The sequence below is a fragment of the Bos javanicus genome, chromosome X (genome assembly GCF_032452875.1).
Source record: "Bos javanicus breed banteng chromosome X, ARS-OSU_banteng_1.0, whole genome shotgun sequence".
NCBI lineage: Eukaryota > Metazoa > Chordata > Mammalia > Artiodactyla > Bovidae > Bos > Bos javanicus.
This window is the reverse complement of record NC_083897.1, coordinates 9,043,336-9,067,490: the sequence shown is the minus strand read 5'-3', so window position 1 is coordinate 9,067,490 and position 24,155 is coordinate 9,043,336. Positions and strand designations below refer to the sequence as shown.

The 24,155-nt window shown below is 37.5% G+C and overlaps 1 protein-coding gene across 1 annotated transcript in view; it reads left to right on the top strand.

The window, feature by feature from the left end:
- Window positions 1–24,155, top strand: part of TENM1 (teneurin transmembrane protein 1) — a 911,501-nt gene that overhangs the window by 339,642 nt on the left and 547,704 nt on the right. Inside the window, exons 5-6 of the mRNA XM_061409574.1 lie at window positions 8,036–8,296; window positions 10,149–10,205. Coding sequence (XP_061265558.1) covers window positions 8,036–8,296; window positions 10,149–10,205 — 318 coding nt within the window. The remainder of the gene's footprint in view (window positions 1–8,035; window positions 8,297–10,148; window positions 10,206–24,155) is intronic.

Sequence of the window (24,155 nt, the reverse complement as noted above, 5' to 3'; positions counted from 1 at the left end):
AATGTTGAAATAAAGGGAACCTGTATAGGTTCTCATTGATCTAAACTTCTGTTGAAGTCCAGGACCTCCCACCATCATTTCTAGTCCCTGAATCTTTTTCTAGACTCTTGTCACGAAGGCTCTAAAACAGGCCTTTTTGTTGTGGTAACTGAATTAGCTTCAGAGAAAATTCTCCCATTTTATGTGAGTACAGTCTAAGCTGGACCCTGCAGTAAGATGAGTATTTGTTCAAGGAAATAAACAGAAATTGTTTATTCCCACATCATATTTCCTTCCTTCTTAGGTTGCTGAAGGATATTTTCATGTCTATCTAAATAAGATTGAAGTCCCTTTTTATTTCTTCCAAGTTCCTGCCTCACATCATCATCTTCCTACCTCATCTCCAAGAATTATGCTGTAATTCTGTGTCCTTCTCTGGTTTGGGCCATGTTTACAGATTCGCAACTCACTATACTTTGGAGTGCATCCTTTCTAACATTAACATGGTCTTTTCACTGTGTTCTGGGATGGCTCCAGTGAGACAATATCAGTCACAAAGCATGAATGTTTATACTTTAGGCTTTTAACTCTGCCCAGGTTTTTTGCCTTATTTTTCACTATACTGACAAGGTGGAGAAATCTTGAAAATTAAATGAGGCAAAATTGGTAGGTCCTGAGTACCGAGATAATGAGTGCATTTGGAGCTGTGAGGTGGGGAGACTAGGCTTCAGGAAGCTTAGTTATTTAAGTCCTCTGATACCCACAGGCTCCAGACTTGCATGTGGGAGCAGTCCATTTATTACTCCTGTGCCCTAGAAAAGGCTGATGAGGCCTGAGCAGAAAAATAAAGGTCAGGTCTGGGTGGTGTACCTTTATTACTCTGTTGTCATTTGGACCTTTAAAAAGGCTCTCTGTGAAAATTGCCAAAGGACATGAAATGGTCCTGTTAACTCACTGTTCAGGGCCTAGTGTAGTACTGTGGATTTGATAAAGCTTTTTCACAAAGTAAGAGAAGACGATGTTAAATTGGGCTAATTTTCGAAGACTAGGAGAAATCAGAGAAGTCTATTTTGTTTTGTTTTCGACTTGAAATTGAGTGGGTGTTCAGCAGAACTGTGTTTAAGTAAACTTACATGAACTGATTAGTTTGACAATTTGATATCATTTTCCTTTCAAAGTCCCAAAACTGAGAAATATAAAATGGTACCCAGTTGTGAAAATTATTTGCCTCCTGTCTGGTGTTGCTCCTTTCTACCTTCTTCTCTCCCTCCCCATCTCTCTCCCTCCTTCCTTCTGCCTTCCTTCCTTATTCCCTCTTTCCCTCTTTTTTTTTCTATCCTTCCTTCCCTTCTTCATATTTCTTGCTGAAGACTATAATAACTCATTGAAAATTTCCCTAGAGCCAGGAATGAATTACTAGTGGCTGTGTAGTATTTTTTAATTGTGTGAATTTTTATTCACTGTGCCATAGAGTGGTGATGGTTTAGCTGCTAAATTGTGTCCAACTCTTATGACCCCCATGGACTGTAGCCCGCCAGGCTAATTTGTCCATGGGATTTCCAATGCATTGCCATAGAGTAATTTTTGTAATAGCCACGTTCATAAACTGATGATTTCATGTTTCATGAGGAACTATTTACTAAATTGATTTTTTACATGATATGGCTTATGTACTCTGTTTATCAATAATCTTACAATTCACAATGGATACCTAGGCTGTATCAATGCTTTAACATAGTAAGACTTGTAATCATGACAAGATCTTACTTAGCTAATGTGACTGATTATCCTTCACAGTAGAAATATAACTAGCACCTTGACCCATAGAACCACTAATACTTTTCCCATTTGAAAATACTAACCATTTCACATTTTGCACTAACAGCCTTAAGTTATAGTTAACAGAATTTTATTACAAGAGAGTTTACCTAGAGATTTGTTTCTAGTTGGACCTGAACATTTTGCAAATGAGGAAACTGAGGCCCCAAGATATTAATTGACTTATCTAAAAATCACATGGCTAATTAATAACACCTGTCTTTGCATATAGTCCATAAGGCTTGTTATGAATTACAGTAATTAAGGATAATAATTTTATGACCTCTCTCTCTCTTTCTTATTTTGGAAGTAGAGTAAATTCTTTGGAAGTTATATTCCAAATCACTCAGGTCATGGCTAAGATTTATCACCCTTTTTGACTTCCAATGATTTATTTGGAGTGCGATGTCCTAAAGCTCCATTTTTAGAGGAAGTGTGGATAGGTAGAATTGAAAGAAAAATAAAGTCTTGAGCTTATCAGAAACTCAGAAATGGCATTTCTAGAAAAATGCTGATATAAATAACCATTACTCTCTCTTTCAAGTCTTGATAAATGACTTCTTCAGGCTGAACACCTGAAGATCAATCCCTAGATTCATAAAGAATATATAGTAGTTCATTTTATTCAGTATGTTTTAGAATTTTTAAAAAATCATTAACTCATTAGCATTAATAGAGGCCTATGTGATTCTGCATTGGAGAAGGAAATGGCAACCCACTCCATTCTATCACTTTCTATCACTGCAGGTAGGTTTGCATTTATAGAATTTTATTTAAATGGAAACATGCAGTACATACACCTTCTGTTGGTCTTTTTTTTTTCACTCACCATAATTATTTTGAGGTCCATGCATCGTATTATATATCAAATGTTCTTTTTTTTTAACTGAGTAGTATTCCACAGTATGTACATACCACATGATTCATCCTATTAGCTATTTATGGACACTTGGGTTGTTTCTAATTTTTAGCTGTTACTGAGTGAAGTTTCTCAGTGTTCTTGCCTGGAGAATCCCAGGGACCGGGGAGCCTGGTGAGCTGCCGTCTATGGGGTCGCACAGAGTCAGACACGACTGAAGCGACTTAGCAGCAGCAGCAGCAGCATAGTGATTCTGCAAGGAGATCCAACCAGTCCATTCTAAAGGACATCAGTCCTGGGTGTTCTTTGGAAGGAATGATGCTAAAGTTGAAACTCCAGTACTTTGGCCACCTCATACGAACAGTTGACTCATTGGAAAAGACTCTGATGCTGGGGGGAATTGGGGACAGGAGGAAAAGGGGATGACAGAGGATGAGATGGCTGGATGGCATCACCAACTTGATGGACATGAGTTTGAGTGAACTCCGGGAGTTGGTGATGGATGGGGAGGACTGGCGTGCTGCAGTTTATGGGGTCTCAAAGAGTCGGACACGACTGAGTGACTGAACTGAACTGATAGTGATTCTTCATGCCAGATCCACTCAACTTAGTCTCATGATTCCCAACTACAGAATGTTCCCTTAGCCACTGAAAGCTCATCAGTGATCAGTTTCATCTTTAGTTTCCCCTCTAAAACTGACTTTCAACTCTTATGTTCCTTACGAAAAAAATGCTCCCAAGAGGATCAATGACAAATCATGAGTCACTTAGCCTTGAGTGCCTCTTAGCTTATAAGTAAGCAGAACAACATTTTGAATACCTTTCTGTTCATTATTATATGTACTTTCTACCACTAGGAGGAAAAATGCTGAGCCTCCTTCTGGCTCAGAGACCCTTGGCTCCACTTGTGAAAACTAAGGGGTTCTTCAGTCTCCTAACTCTCTATCGTATGGTCTTATCGTTGTTGTTGTTTAGTCCCTAAGTCATGTCCAGCTCTTTTGCAACCCCATGGATTACAGCCTACTAGCCTCCTCTGTCCATTGGATTTTCCAGGCAAGAGTACTGAAGTGGGTTACCATTTCCTCCTCCAGGGAATCTTTCTGACCCAGGGATTAAACCCATGTCTCCTGCTTGGCAGGTGGATTCTTTACCACTGAGCCACCTCGGAAGCCCATCTTATGGAGTACAATGCACTGAAAAAAACAATAAGTATAGAGGTATAACTGAAGTAACGATAAACTACACAAACGTAAAGTGTACAATCTGGTAAACTTTGGTATGCATACACATGTGTGACTATTGCCACAGGCAAGATGGCAGAGGTTTAGATATCCCAAAGGTATCTTTGTGCCCCTTTGTTCCCTATTTCTCCCTTACTTTCTTCCCCTAGACATAACCACTGATTGGCTTTCTATCACTGCAGGTAGGTTTGCATTTATAGAATTTTATTTAAATGGAAACATGCAGTACATACACCTTCTGTTGGTCTTTTTTGTTCACTCACCATAATTATTTTGAGGTCCATGCATCGTATTATATATCAAATGTTCTTTTTTTTTTAACTGAGTAGTATTCCACAGTATGTACATAGCACATGATTCATCCTATTAGCTATTCATGGACACTTGGGTTGTTTCTAATTTTTAGCTGTTACTGAGTAAAGTTTCTGAACAATCTCATACAGGTGTTTGTGTAGACAGTAATTTTTATTTCTTTGTGATAAATGTCCCAAAGTACCTTGTTCTCCTGTTAAATTTAGCTTTACCTCTTTAGGAAGCTGCCAGATTATTTTCCAAAGTGATTGTACCATTTGACTTTCTTACCAGCAGTGTATGTAGTTGATCCACAGCTGATGTGATCAGAACTTTTGAACCATTCTGGTAGGTCTGTAGTGGTATCTCATTATAGTTTTAGTTTGTACTTTCCTAATAACTAATGATGTTGAACATCTTTTCATTTGTTTGTTCCTTCCTGTATCTTTCTCTGTGAATTTTCTCTTTGAATCTCTTGCCCATTTTAAAAACTGATTTCAACTCTTTATTAATCTGCTCAGATTTGTCTCCTACAAGGCTGCAAAATCGTTTTTCCTTTCAATCAGAATTAAATACATGTTCATGAGGCCTACATACATCATTCACTTGGGATCCTCTTTGTCTGTTTACTCCTGAAATGTAGTTTCTCATGTTGCCAGTCTATCCATTTACATCTTAGATATTCTAAGATTGTACTTACATTTCTTTTGTGGCTAGCTTTTTGGTAAGAATAGATCTATACTAAATCCAATTGAACTTTATCTTCTCTTGGGAAAAAGTAGTATTTTAGGTAACAAGGTTATATGTGCAAGGTTAAAAACATCCACTTATGGTGCCTTGTAAGTGCTTTCATAGAAAGTACATCCTATGGGAATTTTGAATACCACCAAGACATTTGTGCTTTTAAGGAAATAATTTACAATGGTAACATTGATTTCAAGAAAGGGAAGTGAGGCTGTTCAATGAATATCATTTACTGTAAATAAGTGAAACTTTTCCTTTTCTTTCTTATTTATTTAACTTTTTTCTTTATCATCAGAAAACAGGCAGCTGATAGCTTACTTGGATTGTTACTTTTGAAAGTTACATATTGGTAAGGAAGTATACTTTTATCTGACTGTGTTTAAGGGAATGTGGTGTTTAGTCTTTGCATTCAAATCATTGTTCTAATAGAAATCTTACATAATTTTATACCACTTTTCCTTAGATGGGAACAAATCCACATTCAAATTTCTTTTTGAATGGGGGGAAAATCACTTTAACAAAGAGGGATTCTGCTTACATCCATCAGTGGTTATTTTAAAAGAACTTTTCTATTATTTTATTATCTGAAGTGACAAATTAGCTTTCTATTTTTATTTGCTCATCCTTTTCCAATGAATGTCTTTAATATGACTCAGATGTGTATATTAAAATCTTTGGAAAGTCACATCTCATACATCATTGTATGAGTGAAAATAAATGCAGGTTTGTGCTTTTAAAAGTAAATTCTGGAATTAATGCCCTGAATTCATGCAAATAGATGGGAGGGGGGCACTTCAGAGTAATTCAGTTCAATAATTTTCTTGCTGGTGTCCAAATAGAATTTGAATTGTTGCAAAATCTTTGGTAATGCCACAGTAAGATTGCTCTCTGACTTCTCCCATTTTCCTAGCTCCCACTGATTTCTAAGAAAACTGTAGGGAAGAAGTTTTCAAAGTATGGTCCCTGGGCAAATTGCATAAGCCTTTACCTGTGAACTTGTGAGAAATGCAGATTCTTTAGCTCTACCACAGACCAGCTGAATAAGACATTGAAACAGGTTGGGGGAGGGCAGGCACAGCAACCTGTTTCTTGACAAACCTTTCAGGTGATTCTGAAGCATGCAGAAGTTTGGGAACCACTAGTCTAGGGGAAGGAAGGAAGTTGTGAATCCAGGCCAAAATAAACTTCGTGAACCAAGCTGACAGGCCTAGATAAACTTCATGAACCAAACTGACAGGTTCATGACAAGGTTGCTGCAGCAACAACTACACAGGATTGGATAGCTTTGTGAAAGTAAGAGGCATGAATACTAACTGATCACAGTGTTCTAGATCACTAAGATTTATATTGGGAAAGATGGATTTTTACGTTTAGCCTTATGTCGAGGAAAAGCCCAGTTTCATAAGGTTTTGTGTATGACGTGGAAACCATGCCTATTTTTTTAAACATCACTCCTTTGGAATTTAGAAAATTTTGGTAGAAAAACAGAATTACTCTTAAAGACATTCATCACAAAAATGATAAGCAACATCCTCAACAGTGATGAATAACCCTGAAAAAATTTATAATTGACTTTCCCTAATACAATATAGTAGCTTTATTTGCCTGCAACATGTTTCACAGAACACCGTGCTGGACACCTAATGGCTATTGAATAAGCATTAAGATTTGATTTGTTAAACCCTCGTTTGACAATTACATGTCACACACACAAAAAATAGACATTTAGAAACCCTGTTTGTGTTCTGTACTCGTCTTTCTAGAAGAGTCAGTTTAAATTGGTCTAAATATGGTCAGTCTAAATTCTAGCACTTTCTGTATTCAAAGAATTAAATTCATTTTAGGGTTTGCATTTTATTGATATGTGCTAAGGATTAGATGCACTCAGTTAAGCTTCTTCCTGGCCAAATGACATACCCTGTCTCTGATGTCAGTCTGAGAAAATCCTATATAGTGTACAACATCCCCGGATTACCTTATCTAAGTATTACATGGACATTGCAGATGATATGTCTTGGCATGTGGTCATTTTTCATTAACTTATTAAGGTCTGTTAAAGCATCTTTCCCCCTTTTTGACACTTTGCCATAACTGAATGCAAAATCGACTATAAAACTGAATGAATGCCTGATATCCATGCAGTAAGTTGATGACACTTCCTTGGTGTCTAGCAGACATCAATTGCAGATGTTCTAGGAAAAAGGGCTCTGTTGCTATCCAACATTGGCTATGGACAGTGCTGTCTGTCCTCTGGCCTTTATTTTCCTCAACTGTAGACAGAGGGGATTCATTATATCATCTCTAAGATCCTAAATATTTTATGATTCTAAGTTTGGTGCTGGGGGGGCGGGGGGCGGGATCCAACCCTCAAAGCACTGCTGAGTTATAATCTACGATTGAAAGATTTTATGTATTTCTTGAAAGAATGAATGAAACAGAATAACTAGCATAAAGTCAGCCTCGATATTCTTTGGAGACAACAGGAAATAGTGATATTAGGTACTCATAATTTTACAGTTTAGACTAATGTGTTTGGGAAAAATACTTTTGAAAAGTATATTTAATCTTAATGCTTTTTCCTCACAGTTTTCACATTGAATTATGTATTCTTAACTCTAAGGTATATGAAATACTTAGAAAAGGCAATAATTTTAATATTTTAAGCATAGGTGTGCTCTGATGATCATATATATTCTTCCTAGAAGAGAAATATCTTTTAAAGGACAGCTCTCTGCACTTTATACTCCCCTGTACTCACTTATTTCATTACATTTGTGTAATCTAAAATTGTAGCTATAAAGCTATGTGGGGCATGCTTTTGCCAGAACCTTGTAAGAATCAATAGGAGCATAATTTTAAGCTGCTGCTGCTTCTAAGTCACTTCAGTCATGTCTGACTCTGTGCGACCCCATAATTTTAAGCTACAGAAGCGCAAAATAAGCACAGAATCCTAGCTACCAGAAATAAAATGGCCAGAATTCTAACTTTGCAAAGACATAAATACTAACAATGGAGGAATGGAACATAAGGACAAAAAAGTAGAATTTGACCAGGTATTTCTGTTTCCTTCTAAATTTTTCCTCTGAACTTTGTTTCTTCTCAGAGATGGAATTCTGTGAGACTCCTCACACTCTGTGCTCTGGCTACCAGACAGACATGCACAGTGTTTCCCGGCATGGCTACCAACTAGAGATGGGATCTGATGTGGACACGGAGACAGAAGGCGCTGCCTCCCCTGACCATGCGCTGAGAATGTGGATCCGGGGGATGAAATCAGAGCATAGTTCCTGTTTGTCCAGCCGGGCCAACTCCGCATTGTCCTTGACTGACACTGACCATGAAAGGAAGTCTGATGGAGAGAACGGTAATATAACCACCTATATTAATAGTTTATGGAAAACCCAGAGAGAATGTAGGTTTTAGCCTTTGATTTGTTTTTTCTTCCTTATATCTGATACCTTTCATTTTCTATACAAAATGAAAATGCAGGGTCCCATGGACAAGGCATGTACCTAAGTATCAGGCAAATAGACACATTCATTTACAATAATAAATAAAGTACTTTTTATTTCTGGTTGTTCCCCCAAGGGAAATCAATCTTATATCATCAGCAATATTGTGCATGTCTTATTCATTACTCACCTTTTATTTTCATCTTTATTTTCTAGTACAATACTAGTGATATTTATTTTAGAAGTACTCATTTCATGTATTTTGACTTTGTATCAATATATGAACAATGAGGCGAACAGCTGTATAGCCAAGCCTATTTTGTATGTGTTTTCTATTTTGATTCAGATTAACCTGTCAAGTGTACAGACAAAGGCAAAGTAACCAGATTAGGCTGAAATGATTAAAAAAAAACCAACAAAGTGAATTACCATCAGCCATTTGCCAGACAATAAGTAATAAGGGCAGTATCATTAAATTGTAATTATGTATTATTGTCTTAAAACTTTTAGAAATGGAAAAGTTTTTGTCACTTTGATTTGTTGGGAAGAGGTTAATTTGTTTTGTTTCCTGCTTTTCTATCCCTACAAAAGAACAAAGTCCTTTCATAAAAATCACATTAATGCTTATTAAACACATTATCTACTCTTCTCATCATTCTGTTTGTCTGTATTTCATAGGTCCCATCACTGGGGACCTGGTCTGTCAGCAGTGGCTAATTAGTATTTTCTCAGGTACCAGAGAGGTAGCCAACAGCCCTGTACCTGCAGTTCTTTCTGTTCTGTCCTCCTCTGCCTCCCTCAGCCCAGAGGGGACATTGGCCACAAAGATGTAATCAGGAATGACATTTGTCCACTAGTTAGAATATCATTTCCTAAATGAGAGGCCATTACACTTTGTAATATCACCAAATATCCTTGATGGTCTGGATATTTTAGGTTTATTTTCATGTTTGTATATATGCAATGCTGAATTTGACCAAGAGTATGGAGGAGGTAAAGTGTGGAAGTGAGAAAGGAATCTACTTGATCTCTGTCATGCATATTCATGTAAGTGAAGGAGCAGTAGCATGGATGTTGGGAAACCCTGCACTGGTCCCTAAAGTTTTCTGGGCTTTAACTATCAAACCAGAAAAATAACAACCAAATTTATGTGACATCAGGTAATAGAGGAGCTCCTCTATTTCCAAGACTTCTTGTTCTCCCTTATCTCACCACCCACGCACATGCGTAAGTCCACAGTCATGTCTGACTCTGTACAACCCCATGGACTGTAGCCCACCAGACTCCTCTGTGCATGAAATTTTCCAGACAAGAATACTGGAGTGGGTTGCCATTTCCCATTCCAGGGTATCTTCCCAACCCAGGGATAGAACCCACATCTCCTGCATTTGCAGGCAGATTCTTTACCACTGAGCCACCTAGGAAGCCCTCACACCTCACAAAAGGAATATATGCTAAGTTCACTGGGCTGAAACATTAAAAGAAAAGACTTCCCCTAGGCTCAACCATTCTTCTACTCCTGCAAGACCCTAAGTCTGGGGTTTCTTCTGGGGTGACGAAACTACTCTGGAATTAGATAGTGATAATAATTCCACAACTCTGAAAATACTAAAAGCCACTTTAGGAGTGTGAACATTATGGTATGTGAATCGTATTTTGATTGAATCTATTATTTAAAAAATAATATTGGATGAAGAGTAAAGATTGAAGAATCCCAGATGAGTTGAACAAGGATTAATTAGTAAAAAATATTTGCTACTACAGGTTTTAAATTCTCTCCTGTTTGCTGTGACATGGAGGCTCAAGCTGGGTCTACTCAAGGCAAGTGTTTCCAAATATTTGATGACAAATTGTTTTTACCTCACCCCATCTCTGACAACCAGCCTGCACAGTTCAACCCTGCCAACAACACACAGGCCTGGTTCATTAACCTGTCAAAGATTAGTTTATTGGTAGCTTGTTGGTTTGTTTTCCTCTGGAAGATTTCATGGGTATGTGTTGATGGTAACAGTGAGGAGGTGAGGGAGGAGCTGAGGACAAAGACAAGATTTAAGGTCGAATAGAGAAACACTGATTTAGCATGAGAGTAGAGATTTAAATCAGGTATGGTTGGTTTTGGCCTCATGACTTTCTACATCATCTATGGTTTTTTGCATGACTCTAGCCATTGATTTAGTATAGTTTAGATACTGTCATAACTTCACAATGCCACCTGGCAAATGGCCTTGGGCTTTTCCTTCCAATGCTCTGGCTTGGCTTAAGAATCACACTACAGCCCTGTCCCTGCTGTCAATTATAAATAACACCTTCAAATGAAGGAAATGCCATTCATTCTTTTCTGTAGATGTGTTGTCATTCTTCAGTGAGGGGACACTGGTGTCCTTTTACTTTTGCCTTCATTGTGCTCACTGGCTTTGCCCCTTTGCAGAGGGATACTTAAAACAATATTTATAAATGATTTTGATGAAAATCAAGTACTTTGCGAGATGGGGAACCCTCACATCTGACCACAGGACAATGACTCAAAATTTGTTAGCAACTGGGGGAAATGTATCAGGGGGAAGATGTATTAGAATCAGTTTTAGCAAAATGCACATTATCCTACCCCACCATGAGAACTGCTTACTGTGATGAGCCACTGTATGTACTGTATTCATGTGCCATATCCCTGGGAGGTTTGGGGAACTTTCGGGAATGTTTGGGGCTGTACAGCTTCATTTCGCCTTCTGTCTAATCAGCCATCTACCTTGGTCATGTAACACTATTTACTGAGACCGAGTTAGAAGACTCAGGAGTAAAGGATATGTGTCCTGTCTTTTTCTTTACAGGTTTATCTCCCTTATGGTTTATTTCAGAAATTGGATAGGGTACCACAAAATTGGGCAGGACTGCCAAGGTAAAAAGTGATCCAGTCTGCTAAAAACTAGTGTAAATGCCAGCCTCTTTTGGCCCAATGTATACCTCCAAAGAGGATTCAATAGAGCATAGTGATAAATAGTTTGTACTGTGAAGCCAGACTTAGATTTAAATCCCAGCTTAGATTTAAATCCCAGCTGTGTGATATTGGGAAAGTTGTATAATGTTTCTGTGCCTGAATTTCATCATCTGTTAAACCAGGAGGATATTACTATCTACCTCTAAGATTTTGTGATCATTGAATAAATGAAGGTATATAAAGGATAGCAGTTGTATCATATAAGTATAGTCAGAATGTTCATTATTCTTATTGATCAGTACTTTATAATTTCCAAATACACTTTTAATATCTTTATCTCATTTCATCCTCATGACCCATCTATAGAATGATTCTATTGTTTCAGCATTTTACATAGGAGGAAGACTTAAAACAGCAATTTAGAAACAAGTTAGCTAAATACAATTGATTGTTTTCAAATAGCCAGACTTTTTAGCTCCTTTGACTCATGTATGAATATAAGACATGAAGAACTTTATTCAGTTAGATAGAGTTCTGTAAGTTTTACTCTGCTCCTGCTAGCAATTTTCAGTAAGGAGTATAAAATTTCGAATCTTATTTATGACCTTGTGTAAGATTTTACCAATTTAGATTCCATAAATTTTCAATAAGTGATAACCAGGCCTGGCCTGCCTTCAGCATTTCCATAGATTCTTACAGAGGAGGTTTGAGTTGAGATGAGCGTGTAAATGGTTTTTCTAAAAGCATGTTAATTTGAAAAAAACAAGTTATTTTCAATGAATTGAACTTAATGTTTGTGTGCAAATATTGCTATTTATTTCTCATTGATCTCCTACATTCATGAAAGCAGGCCTGGTAGGGAATCTATTCTAGTAATTTGAGTTTGTCTATACTATGTTTGAAAAGAGTAAAATAGCTTAAAATTTTTAGGATTTATATGCTTCACAACCTAAGACTCCATGCCACTCCATCCATGTGCTTCAGTTAGTGTCAATGACATTTTATTTTGTTTCTGTCTTCCTGTATATTCTGATTTTTAGATTATTGATGATGCAATGATATAATATCATGGGGTTGATTTGGGATGATTTCAGCTTCACTCCTATAAATTTGGGAGAGAAGTGAAAGTAGGGGAATTTGTTAATTTGAGTAGGTTTTTCAACTGGGAAAGATTTGAGATGCAGTTTCAAAGACACTTTGAATTCTATTCATCCTAGGCTATTACGACTTGCATTTTCTACTTATATTTCTGAAATTATGTCTGTAAGGACTTATTTCTTTCATTTAATTAATTAGTCAAGCCTTTCAAAATATTTATATTTTTTTCTCACTTTTGTAAACTCTGTTTGGTTACCCTTAATTGAATTGAAGTTTCCAATATGCTTTAAGCCATGAAAAATTAAAATAAATAACCTTTACTTTCCGAATGAAACCAACTGAGAGGTCTGAAGCACAGGGAAGGGAGAGCAGCAGGTAACAGAAGAGAATGTGGTTTCTTGGCTTTTAGAGGACAGTCAGAACACTAATGCACTTTATTTCCATTCCCTCAGATACGTCCTAAGTAAACTCTTTGTTGTGTATTGATGCTTAATCATCTGTTAGGAAAACTGCAGATTTACTCAAATCAGCTTCATCCTGAGGCCCATAAGCAGGAAACTTTGATATCAGTCACAAAGCTTTATTCATTTTACCCCTTTTCTACTCCCATTTCACATTACTACCAGTGTAACTATTCATTGTAGCCTAATACTTGAGTTGTTTATCTTCTGTCTTCAAAATGGTTTTTAATAAGTACTAGACGGGAAGCTACTTGAAGACAGAGCCTGGTTTATTCACTGTTTTTTCTTAAGGACTTAGCCACTGAATCTAGAGAACAATAGGTACTAAAAAATGAAGAATATACTTTACTCTCTGGGATTCCCTGGTAGATCAGTCAGTAAAGAATCCACCGACAATGCAGGAGACTGGCTAAAATACGTAGGAGATGAGGGTTTGATCCCTAAATCAGGAATTTCCCTAGGGGGAAGGACATGGCAACCCACTCCAGTATTCTTGCCTGGGAAATCCCATGGACAGAGAAGCCTGGCAGGCTATAATCGATGGACTTGCAAGAGTTGGACATGACAGCAACTAAACCACCACCACCACCATGCTTTACTCTAAAAGTTAAAACTGAGAGATAATATATTTTGTAGTTCTCGAAATAGAAATGTTGCGTGCATGTTCAGTTGCTCAGTTGTGTCCAAATCTTTGTGATCCCATGAACTGTAGCCCGCCAGGCTCCTCTGTTCATGGGATTTTCCAGGCAAGAATACTGGAGTGGGTAGCCATTCCCTTCCCCAGGAGATCTTCCCAACCCAGGGATCAAACCCACATTTCTTGTATCTCCCACATTGGCAGGCAGATTCTTTACCAACTATGCCACTTGGGAAGCCCTTAATAGAAATGCTGCAGTGAATCAAACCTCTTGTCATCTAACACACGACTCTACCTCTGACAGGTAATATAGTGGGCTTTTCTTAGAAGAACTTGGCAGGCCTACTTGAGCATTAACATCAGTGATTAGAGTGTTTCTCAATAATGATATTTGACTCTACATTAGGTTGAAGAAAAAAAACTATATTAGCAGCTAAATTTGAGTAATCAATTTCCAGGAATGTGTTTTTCACATGTGGCCTAACTGAAACATTTGGATTAGAAAACGTCAAAGTGCTTATCAAGGTGCTAAATAGAAGGAAATAGTTAAAGAAAGGCATTTTTAACCTGTAATAATGTCACAAAGAAATTACTATGGCTATGCACTTGTTGTTAATGATATTTCTGTGTAAGCAGTATTTATTGAGCAACTACTCTTTGCCAGGCTCTGTATTGGAGAGTGTGCTGTGCTGGGCCTAGTCACTCAGTCGTGTCTGACTGTTTGTGACCCCATGGACTGCAGCCCTCCAGGCTCCTCTGTCCATGGGGATTTTCCAGGCAAGAATACTGGAGAGGGTACCATGCTCTCCTCCAGGGGATCTTCCCAACCCAGGGATCAAACCCAGGCCTCCCGCATTGCAGGCGGATTCTTTACCACCTGAGCCACAAGGGAAGCCCGTATTGGAGACTGGGGATATATAAAAGATGACCACTACACAACTTTCACTCTCTCAGAATTTACAGTCTAGAGGACAATAATGATGCCCTATGAATTAGAATTGTTTATTATTCCTTATTGTTATTGCAGGTAACAGAAACCAACTTGAGCTAACTTAAACCTAAAAAAGCAAATTTATAAAATGGGGCATGTGAATGCTTCATGGGACAAGGACAAAAGAAGGAACTAGATTAGAAGAATTGCCTGTTCCTTTGCCTCTTGCTTCTGCATCCATTTCCTTCAATCCTGTCTCTGTAGATTTACTTTCTCTAAATCTCCATCCACAAAGCAAGCATAAAACCTGGCAAAGATTTCCCCAGTTTATATTTCTTATGTTCGGGAAAGAAGTTGAGATTAACTGGATATTTTTCAATGCCATTTCTAAATTCCAGTGAGATAGAATACTTTTCCCAGCTTGAGTTAGATGTCTACCACTGGTCCCATCAGCTACAACCAGGGAGTAAATTTAGGAATACACATGTAGCTTTTGGGGAACCCACCCACTGGATTCTTGGAGCAGTTTGCAATGCAGGTGGTCAGAGTCAAGTGGGCATATATACCTAAAGAAGTCTACTGGAGACAATAAAGGCTAAGTGTAATATAATTTAGAACCATAATAAAAAATATGTGCAGCTTGCTGTGAGAACACAAGGGATGTGAATTCATTTGTCAAAGTAAAAATTATTATATTAGTGCAATCTAAATAAACATTGTTCTGATGGTGAGTGATTAAGTAAATGGATTGTGGTGTAAGATAGTCCTACGTTTGTACCATGGTTCTCTATCTTAACTCTGTGTGTCCTTGGACAAGTAACTAAAGCTTTCCAGGTCTTAGTTTGCTTGTCTGTCAAATGGAAACATTACCTATTTCCATTTTTGTGTGTGAGGATTAAATGGGAAAATGACTATATAGCACCTTACAGTTTGCCTGTTATATATTAAATGCTCAATACATCTTAGTGTGGTTATTTGTTACACAAAAAGAATTTATTATGCATGTATTGTGGGGTAGATGCTCCAGGGTAAAGTCTCTTTTATCAAGGATTTACCAGGCATAAAATGTGGCTTCTGAAACATCTGGTATCCCAGGAAACTCTAGTCTAGCAGAACTCAGCCCACTTTCTCATTTCCTTGCACTTTTCTTACTTTAAATAATATATCATTTTGAGAGTGAAGGTGAAAGTGTTAGTCGCTCAGTCCTGTCCGACTCTTTGTAACCCCACAGACTGTAGCCCACCAGATTCCTCTGTCCATGGAATTCTCCAGGCAAAAATACTGGAATGGGTCGCCATTTCCTTCTCCAGGGGATCTTTCTGACCCAGGGATCAAACCCAGGTCTCTCGCATTGCAGGCAGATTCTTTACCATCTGAGCCACCAAGGGATATATCATTTTAATAGCCAACAATCTTGTTCTGCGAAGTAGAGGCGACTGGGAGGAAATTCAGTGAAGCACTTCAGACCTGGCTGAGGGTTAAATCCATACTATTGTATTTCCTACTGTCATTGGAGTAGCCCCTTAAGATAGAGCTGGGATTTCAACTACTCAGAGGCCTTGTTGATTTCCATGATTGTTGGGCAGCTGAGCTCCCTATGCAGTGCTTGGAACTTTACAGGTAGCAGATTATCTGATACAATCCCATGATAGCCAAAAAATCCATTAATACTACTCCCCATTGCTTCTTAGTGCATATGGCAGAAACCTGGTAATATACCATGTGCTATCAATAAACACCATACCATCATAGCCATGCATTTGTCATTCTCAGAACCTGAGTTGCTCCATCAGAACAGCAGGAGTGGTGAAAAAATAGCTAGCCTAACACCTGAGTTTCTTGAATGACATATAATAGTTTATGCCAAAATAAGGAGTTATTCCTTCTGATGTTTGACCATGTGGGGTCATTCATGTGCAATTAATGAAAGGAATTTGTTTATTTTACATTTCTTTCTTTTGCTTTTTTGTTTTCCCCTGCTAGTGTAAGTTATACAGGACACTTCCACAGCAATGTAAACAGTTCCTCAGGAACCATCTGAGTGTCAAAGGAAGTGTGTGAAACAATGCAATGACTTGGTAATAGCTTCGACAGAAGCCCTGCCATATAACTGACATCCTAATGGCTCTGGTGGACCCATTAGACATGTATAAGACAGTGCAGTTGACTTTGTAATGGCTCCTTTGGAAACGTTACACGATCAGAGGAAGAGTGTAAGTCATTGGGATTACTTGATCTGTGGGTGAGACACTTCTGGGATGACTGTGGTACTCTTACAATTGAGAACAGATTTGATGATACTGAAATTTCAAGTCGTTATAAAATTAGATATTTTAATTTTAGTATTAAAAGTAATACTTTTTTTAGTATTAAAGTAGTATCAACTGATGTTTTAAAAATTAAAACAGTAAAAGCATGTTTAAAGTGAAAAATCTTTCTTCTTTATGCTTCTATATAAAATATAGAAGTCACAGGATCACAAATATTCCATCCTTCACCTGCAAGAAAATAAAAATTATCAACTGGCATATAAGTCTTTTAGGTAATATTATAACTTTGGGAAATACACAGATAGGACTTCCAATTGTGTCAGCAAGACAAAAAATTATCAAGCCATTCTTGAGAGGTAACAGTGTTAACAGTATCTTATATATAATTCCCCCCAAATGTTCTGTATATATACAAATGGGATAACATAAAATTTAAAAAATCAATAACTTTTTTCTACTAAAGATTATATCATGGATATTTTCCCATGTTTGTAGTATAGATCTGCCTTATTCTTTTTAATAGCTGTATAGTATTCTGCTTCTCTATGTATCATTTTTTATTTAGTTAGACTTATATTTGTGGAAATCTGAGTTTCCAGTGCTTTAATATTAAAAACAATGCTGTACTTAGCATCCTTGCACACATGTGTTTGCACACCTGTTAGATAATTTCTTAGAAGTAGAAGTGATGGGCCAAGGATATGTACATTTAGCAATTTCTATAGATAATACAAAATTCCCCTGTACAAAACCAGTTTTTCTTCCTACTAGTGCTATATATAGCACTACCAATGCATGTGTTCTCCTGTATGATTATCAACACTGGCAGTGAATGAAATGTCCCAATCTGCTACATGAAGTGTGCTATTTTGTGCTATTATTTTGCAATTTAACTATGAGTGAACTTGAACATCATTTTGTATGTTAATAGACCATATACATTTTTTCTAAACTGTTGATATCCTTTACCCGTTTTTTCTATTCATATTTTTATATTTCATTTTTAATTAAGTTTTAATTGAAGTACAGTTGATTTACAGTGCTACACTAAAATGACTCAGTTATACACAGGTGTGCTTAGTTGCTCAGTCATGTCCAAGTCTTTGTGACGCCATGGACTATAGCCTGCCAGGCTCCTTTATCCATGAGGATTCTCCAGACAAGAATACTGGAGTGGGTTGCCATGCCTTCCTCCAGGGGATCTTCCCGACCCAGGGATCAGACTCCTGCATTGCAGGCGCTTTCTGTACCATCTGAGCCACCACATACATACATATATTCTTTTTTGTATTCTTTTCCATTATTGTTTGTCCCAAGATATTGAATAGTGTTCTCTGTGTTATACAGTAGAACCTTGTTGTTTACCATTCTATACGTAATACAGATTTTCATACTAATTAATTTTCAAGAACTTTTTATATATAAAGGGTAAAAAAAAAAAAAAAAAAAAACTCTAAACACATATTATGCGTTTTTCCTAGTTTGTTATTTGCCTTTTGAAATAGGTTCATATGGTACATTTGTATTTGTAGATATAGAGGTTTATATTTTTAAGTGATCAAATTCAACTGTCTCTATTTTATAGCTTCTGGAAGTAGATGGAGATGATAGATAGATACAAACAAAAAATCCAGAACGTGTTAATGTGCTTACAGTACATCGTGTTCCTTTATAATAGCGATCCTTAACCTTTTTGGCACCAGGAACTAGTTTCTTGGAAGATAATTTTTCCATGGACAGGGTTAGGGGAAGGGAGTTGATTCAGGGACGATTCAAATGCATTACACTTATTGTGCACTTTATTTCTATTGTGACTCAGCTGGTGAAGGACCCGCCTGCAATGCAAGAGACCTGGGTTCGATCCCTGAGTTGGGAAAATCCCCTGGAGAAGGGAAAGGCTACCCACTCCAGTATTCTGGCCTGGAAAATTCCACAGACTGTATAGTCCATGGGGTTGCAAAGAGTCGGACATGATTGAGCGACTTTCACTTTCACTTTCACTTTATTTCTCTAATTGTTATATCAGCTCCACCTCAGGTCATCAGGGATTAGATCCCACAGGTTGGGAATTCCTGCTTTATAAGGATCCATGCAACTTGTTATTTCAGTTGAATTAAAACAGGCATGTTCCATGTTACCAAGTCTTAATTAAATAGTATTTTAAATATATTAGTTAAGATGTAACATATCTTAACTATACCTTATTTTTTAATATTAGCATTTCCAATGTTTTACTAGTATAAAAATGCTGTTAATACAATTGGCATCTTTGTGGTCAAAATGTTGGTCTTTTTCTGATTTCTTCCTTATAGTAGATTTTTGCAAATAAAATTACAGGACTCAATAATGTTTATATTAAGACTCAAGAGAGATATTAACAAAGTACTTCTGAATTTATATTAACCCATTTAGCAAAGCATGAGTGACCATTTCCCTAACTAGCACTAGATGATTTACTTTAAAATATTTTTGCTAATTTTTCAATGAAATTTTAAAACAGTAATAACTATATGTTTTAAATTACATGTCATTTATTGATTCTGAAGTTGAACGTTTTATCATCTTTTTTAATGGCATTTCCTTCAGATTTTAAAATATGTATCATAAAAAATGAAAATATGTATCATAAAAAATCTAGAACTAACAAATAAATCTAAGAGCCAATTCTGGGGTGGGGAAGCAATAAAATAGATAAGAGAGTGCAGAAAATAAAAGAAGACAAGAAATAAGCATGTCAAAATAACTATAGATAAAGAGGAAGTTAAATGATTCATAAGAGACTACTTTGTGTACCTCTTTTAAGATATACTTAACCTGAGTGGAATAAATGATTTTATAGAACAAATATAAATGGCAAAAATGGCCTGAGAAAAGAGAAAACCTAACTTTTCTAATTTATATTATAGAAATAAAATTTTCAAAGAACCACCCAAACCAAAGAAAGTAGCAGAAATAGACAAAACTGCCAAAACTTTAAGAACCACATACATCATTCCAATGCTACTTAAATGTCTTCAGAGCATAACAAAAGGGAACTCTTCCAAATCTTCTTTTAATTTTTTGAAAGCAAGAAAAACAAGGAGATCTAAAGCAGAAAAAGAAATCACAAAGTAAATCTACAAACCAATTGTAGTTATGAATACTGATACAAAATTCTGAGGTAAAATACTGGCAAATAAGGTCCAGCAATATAGTAAGAGAATAATACACTACAACTAAGTGCAGTTCTTACTGGGGATGCAAGGAGAGTTCAATATTAGGACTTTTGTTACTCTAGCTCATCATATGAATAGGGAAATATAGGCGCATCACATGAAAAGTTGCATAGGTGCCAAAAAATCATTTTATAAAACCCAATGTTGTATTAAACAAACACATAATTCTTACTGTCTCCTAGATACTGTTCTAACTCTTTTGCGATATTAATGAATTTAATTCTCATAACTACTCTCTGACTCAGCTACTAATAATATCCTTAGCTACAAAGGTAAAAACTGAGGCACAACGAGGGTGCTGCTGCTTCTGCTGAGTCGCTTCAGTCGTGTCCGACTCTGTGCGACCCCTAAGACGGCAGCCCACCAGGCTCCGCCATCCCTGGGATTCTCCAGGCAAGAACACTGGAGTGGGTTGCCAGTTCCTTCTCCAGTGCATGAAAGTGAAAAGTGAAAGTGAAGTTGCTCAGTCGTGTCCGACTCTTAACGACCCCTATGGACTACAGCCTACCAGGCTCCTCCATCCATAGGATTTTCCAGGCAAGAGTACTGGAGTGGGGTGCCATTGCCTTCTCCAACAACGAGGATAGGCCAAGTCATTTAGCTAGTATGTGGAAAAGCCAGGACTTAAACCCAGGCTGATTTCAAACCCTTCCATTTATCCACCATACGATATTCAGTTCAGTTCAGTAGCTCAGTCGTGTCCGACTCTTTGCAACCCCATGAATTGCAGCGCGCCAGGCCTCCCTGTCCATCACCAACTCCCGGAGTTCACGCAAACTCATGTCCATCGAGTCGGTGATGCCATCCAGCCATCTCATCCTCTGTCGTCCACTTTTACTCCTGCCCCCAATCCCTCCCAGCATCAGAGTCTTTTCCAATGAGTCAACTCTTTGCATGAGGTGGCCAAAGTATTAGAGTTTCAGCTTTAGCATCAGTCCTTCCAAAGAACACCCAGACCTGATCTCCTTTAGAATGAACTGGTTGAATCTCCTTGCAGTCCAAGGGACTCTCAAGAGTCTTCTCCAACACCACAGTTCAAAAGCATCAATTCTTCAGCACTCAGCTTTCTTTATAGTCCAACTTTCACATCCATACATGACCACTGGAAAAACAATAGCCTTGACTAGATGGACCTTTGTTGGCAAACTAATATCTCTGCTTTTGATTATGCTATCTAGGTTGGTCATAACTTTCTTTCCAGGGAGTAAGCGTTTTTTAATTTCATGGCTGCAGTCACCATCTGCAATGATTTTGGAGCCCAAAAAAATAAAGTCTGACACTGTTTCCACTGTTTCCCCGTCTATTTGCCATGAAGTGATGGTATCAGATGCCATGATCTTAGTTTTCTGAATGTTGAGCTTTAAGCCAACTTTTTCACTCTCCTCTTTCATTTTCATCAAGAGGCTCTTTAGTTCCTCTTCACTTTCTGCCATAACGATGGTGTCATCTGCATATCTGAGGTTATTGATATTTCTCCTGGCAATCTTGACTCCAGCTTGTGCTTCTTCCAGTCCAGCGTTTCTCATGATGTACTCTGCAATAAGTTAAATAAGCAGGGAGACAATATACAGCCTTGACGTACTCCTTTTCCTATTTGGAACTAGTCTGTTGTTCCATGTCCAGTTCTAACTGTTGCTTCCTGACCTGCATACAGATTTCTCAAGAGGCAGATCAGGTGGTCTGGTATTCCCATCTCTTTCAGAATTTTCTACAGGTTACTATGATCCACACAGTCAAAGGCTTTGGCATAGTCAATAAAGCAGAAATAGATGCTTTTTCTGGAATTCTCTTGCTTTTTCTATGATCCAGCGGATGTTGGCAATTTGATCTCTGGTTCCTCTGCCTTTTCTAAAACCAGCTTGAACATCTGGAAGTTCATGGTTCATGTATTGCTGAAGCCTGGGTTGGAGAGTTTTGAGCATTACTTTACTAGCGTGTGAGATGAGTGCATTTGTGTGGTAGTGTGAGCATTCTTTGGCATTGCCTTTCTTTGGGACGAGAATGAAAACTGACCTTTTCCCGTCCTGTGGCTACTGCTGAGTTTTCCAAATTTGCTGGCATATTGAGTGCAGCACTTTCGCAGCATCATCTTTTAGGATTTGAAATAGGTCAACTGGAATGCCATCACCTCCACTAGCTTTGTTCGTAGTGATGATTTCTAAGGCCCACTTGACTTCACATTCCAGGATGTCCAGCTCTAGGTGAGTGATCACACCATCGTGATTATCTTGGTCATGAAGATCTTTTTTGTACAGTCTTCTGTATATTCTTGCCACCTCTTCGTAATATCTTCTGCTTCTGTTAGGTCCATACCATTTCTGTCCTTTATCAAGCCCATCTTTGCATGAAATGTTCCCTTGGTATCTCTAATTTTCTTGAAGAGATCTTTAGTCTGTCCCATTCTGTTATTTTCCTCAATTTCTTTGCACTGATCACTGAGGAAGGCTTTCTTATCTCTTCTTGCTATTCTTTGGAACTCTGCATTAAGATGCTTGTATCTTTCCTTTTCTCCTTTGCTTTTCACTTCTCTTCTTTTCACAGCTATTTGTAAGGCCTCCCCAGACATCCATTTTGCTTTTTTGCATTTCTTTTCCATGGAGATGGTCTTGATCCCTGTCTCCTGTACAATGTCATGAACCTCTGTCCATGGTTCATCAGGCACTCTATCTATCAGATCTAGTCCCTTAAATCTATTTCTCACTTCCACTGTATAATCATAAGGGATTTGATTTAGGTCATATCTGAATGGTCTAGTGGTTTTCCCTACTTTCTTCAATTTAAGTCTGAATTTGGCAATAAGGAGTTCATGATCTGAGCCACAGTCAGCTCCCGGTCTTGTTTTTGCTGACTGTATAGAGCTTCTCCATCTTTGGCTGCAAAGAATATAATCAATCTGATTTCGGTATTGACCATCTGGTGATGTCCATGTGTAGAGTCTTCTCTTGTGTTGTTGGAAGAAGGTGTTTGCTATGACCAGTGCGTTCTCTTGGCAAAACTCTATTAGCCTTTGCCCTGCTTCATTCCATATTCCATGGTGAAATTTGCCTGTTACTCCAGGTGTTTCATGACTTCCTACTTTTGCCTTCCAGTCCCCTATAATTAAAAGGACATCTTTTTTGGGTGTTAGTTCTAAAAGGTCTTGTAGGTCTTCATAGAACCATTCAACTTCAGCTTCTTCAGCATTACTGGTTGGGGCATAGACTTGGATTACTGTGACCCAGAGTAAGAAATACAGTTTACCTTGTGACCCAGTTCTCAATGAATCTCTAAACAAACAAACAAACAAAAGAACTAGAAAAAAATTTCACAAGGCAGTATCTACCCCTACTATAAACAATGCACTCTGACATTTTCTATCTTATTTAATGTCTTTCTAACGTTAATTTGTAATCCAGTAAATTAATTTCCTAATCAACTAATTGGTCACAACCTGCAGTTTAAAAGCAGTGATGTCTGGTACACTACACTTGGTGTGTGGTTTTACATGGAACTACATGTATAATATGCTTGTCTTGTCTAGTCTAGTCTGTTGTTGCCAAGTTGTGTCTGACTCTTGTGACCCCATGGACTATAACCCACCAGGCTCCTCTTTCCGTGGGATTCTCCAGGCAAGAATACTGGAGTGGGTTGCCATTTCCTTCTCCAAGGGATCTTCCCAACCCAGGAATCGAACCCAGGTCTCCTGCATTGCAGGCAAATTCTTTACCAACTGAGCTACAAGGGAAACCTATATATGCTTGAAGATGCATAGAATTTCTCTGGAAATATTCAAATAAATGGATTATTATGATTGCATTTGTGGAAGGCAACTAGGTGACGGTGGATAGGGATTGGAGGAAGATTTGTGTGCGTTTTTGTTCTTTTTTTTCTGTCATTTTTCATTTTATTTTTTAACTTTACAATATTGTATTGGTTTTGCTATATATCAACATGAATCCGCCACAGGAATAGAATTTTGTACCATATGTTATTAAAATTTTTGTTTAACATATCTAAAAAGTAAATAAAGTGACAGTGATATCACAGAGGAATGAATCCAAGTCACTTGCTTTCTACACTACTTTTAAAAATAACCAACAATTAATTGTTGCTTACAGGGATCTTTCCAATGTTTTAAAAAAATAGGAAAAGAAAGCTTCCTTTAAAAAACATAAAAGCACAGGATTATTAAATATTTCCTTTATGGCAATATCCAGGTTTAGCTCTTAATTTCTTTCTTTAACA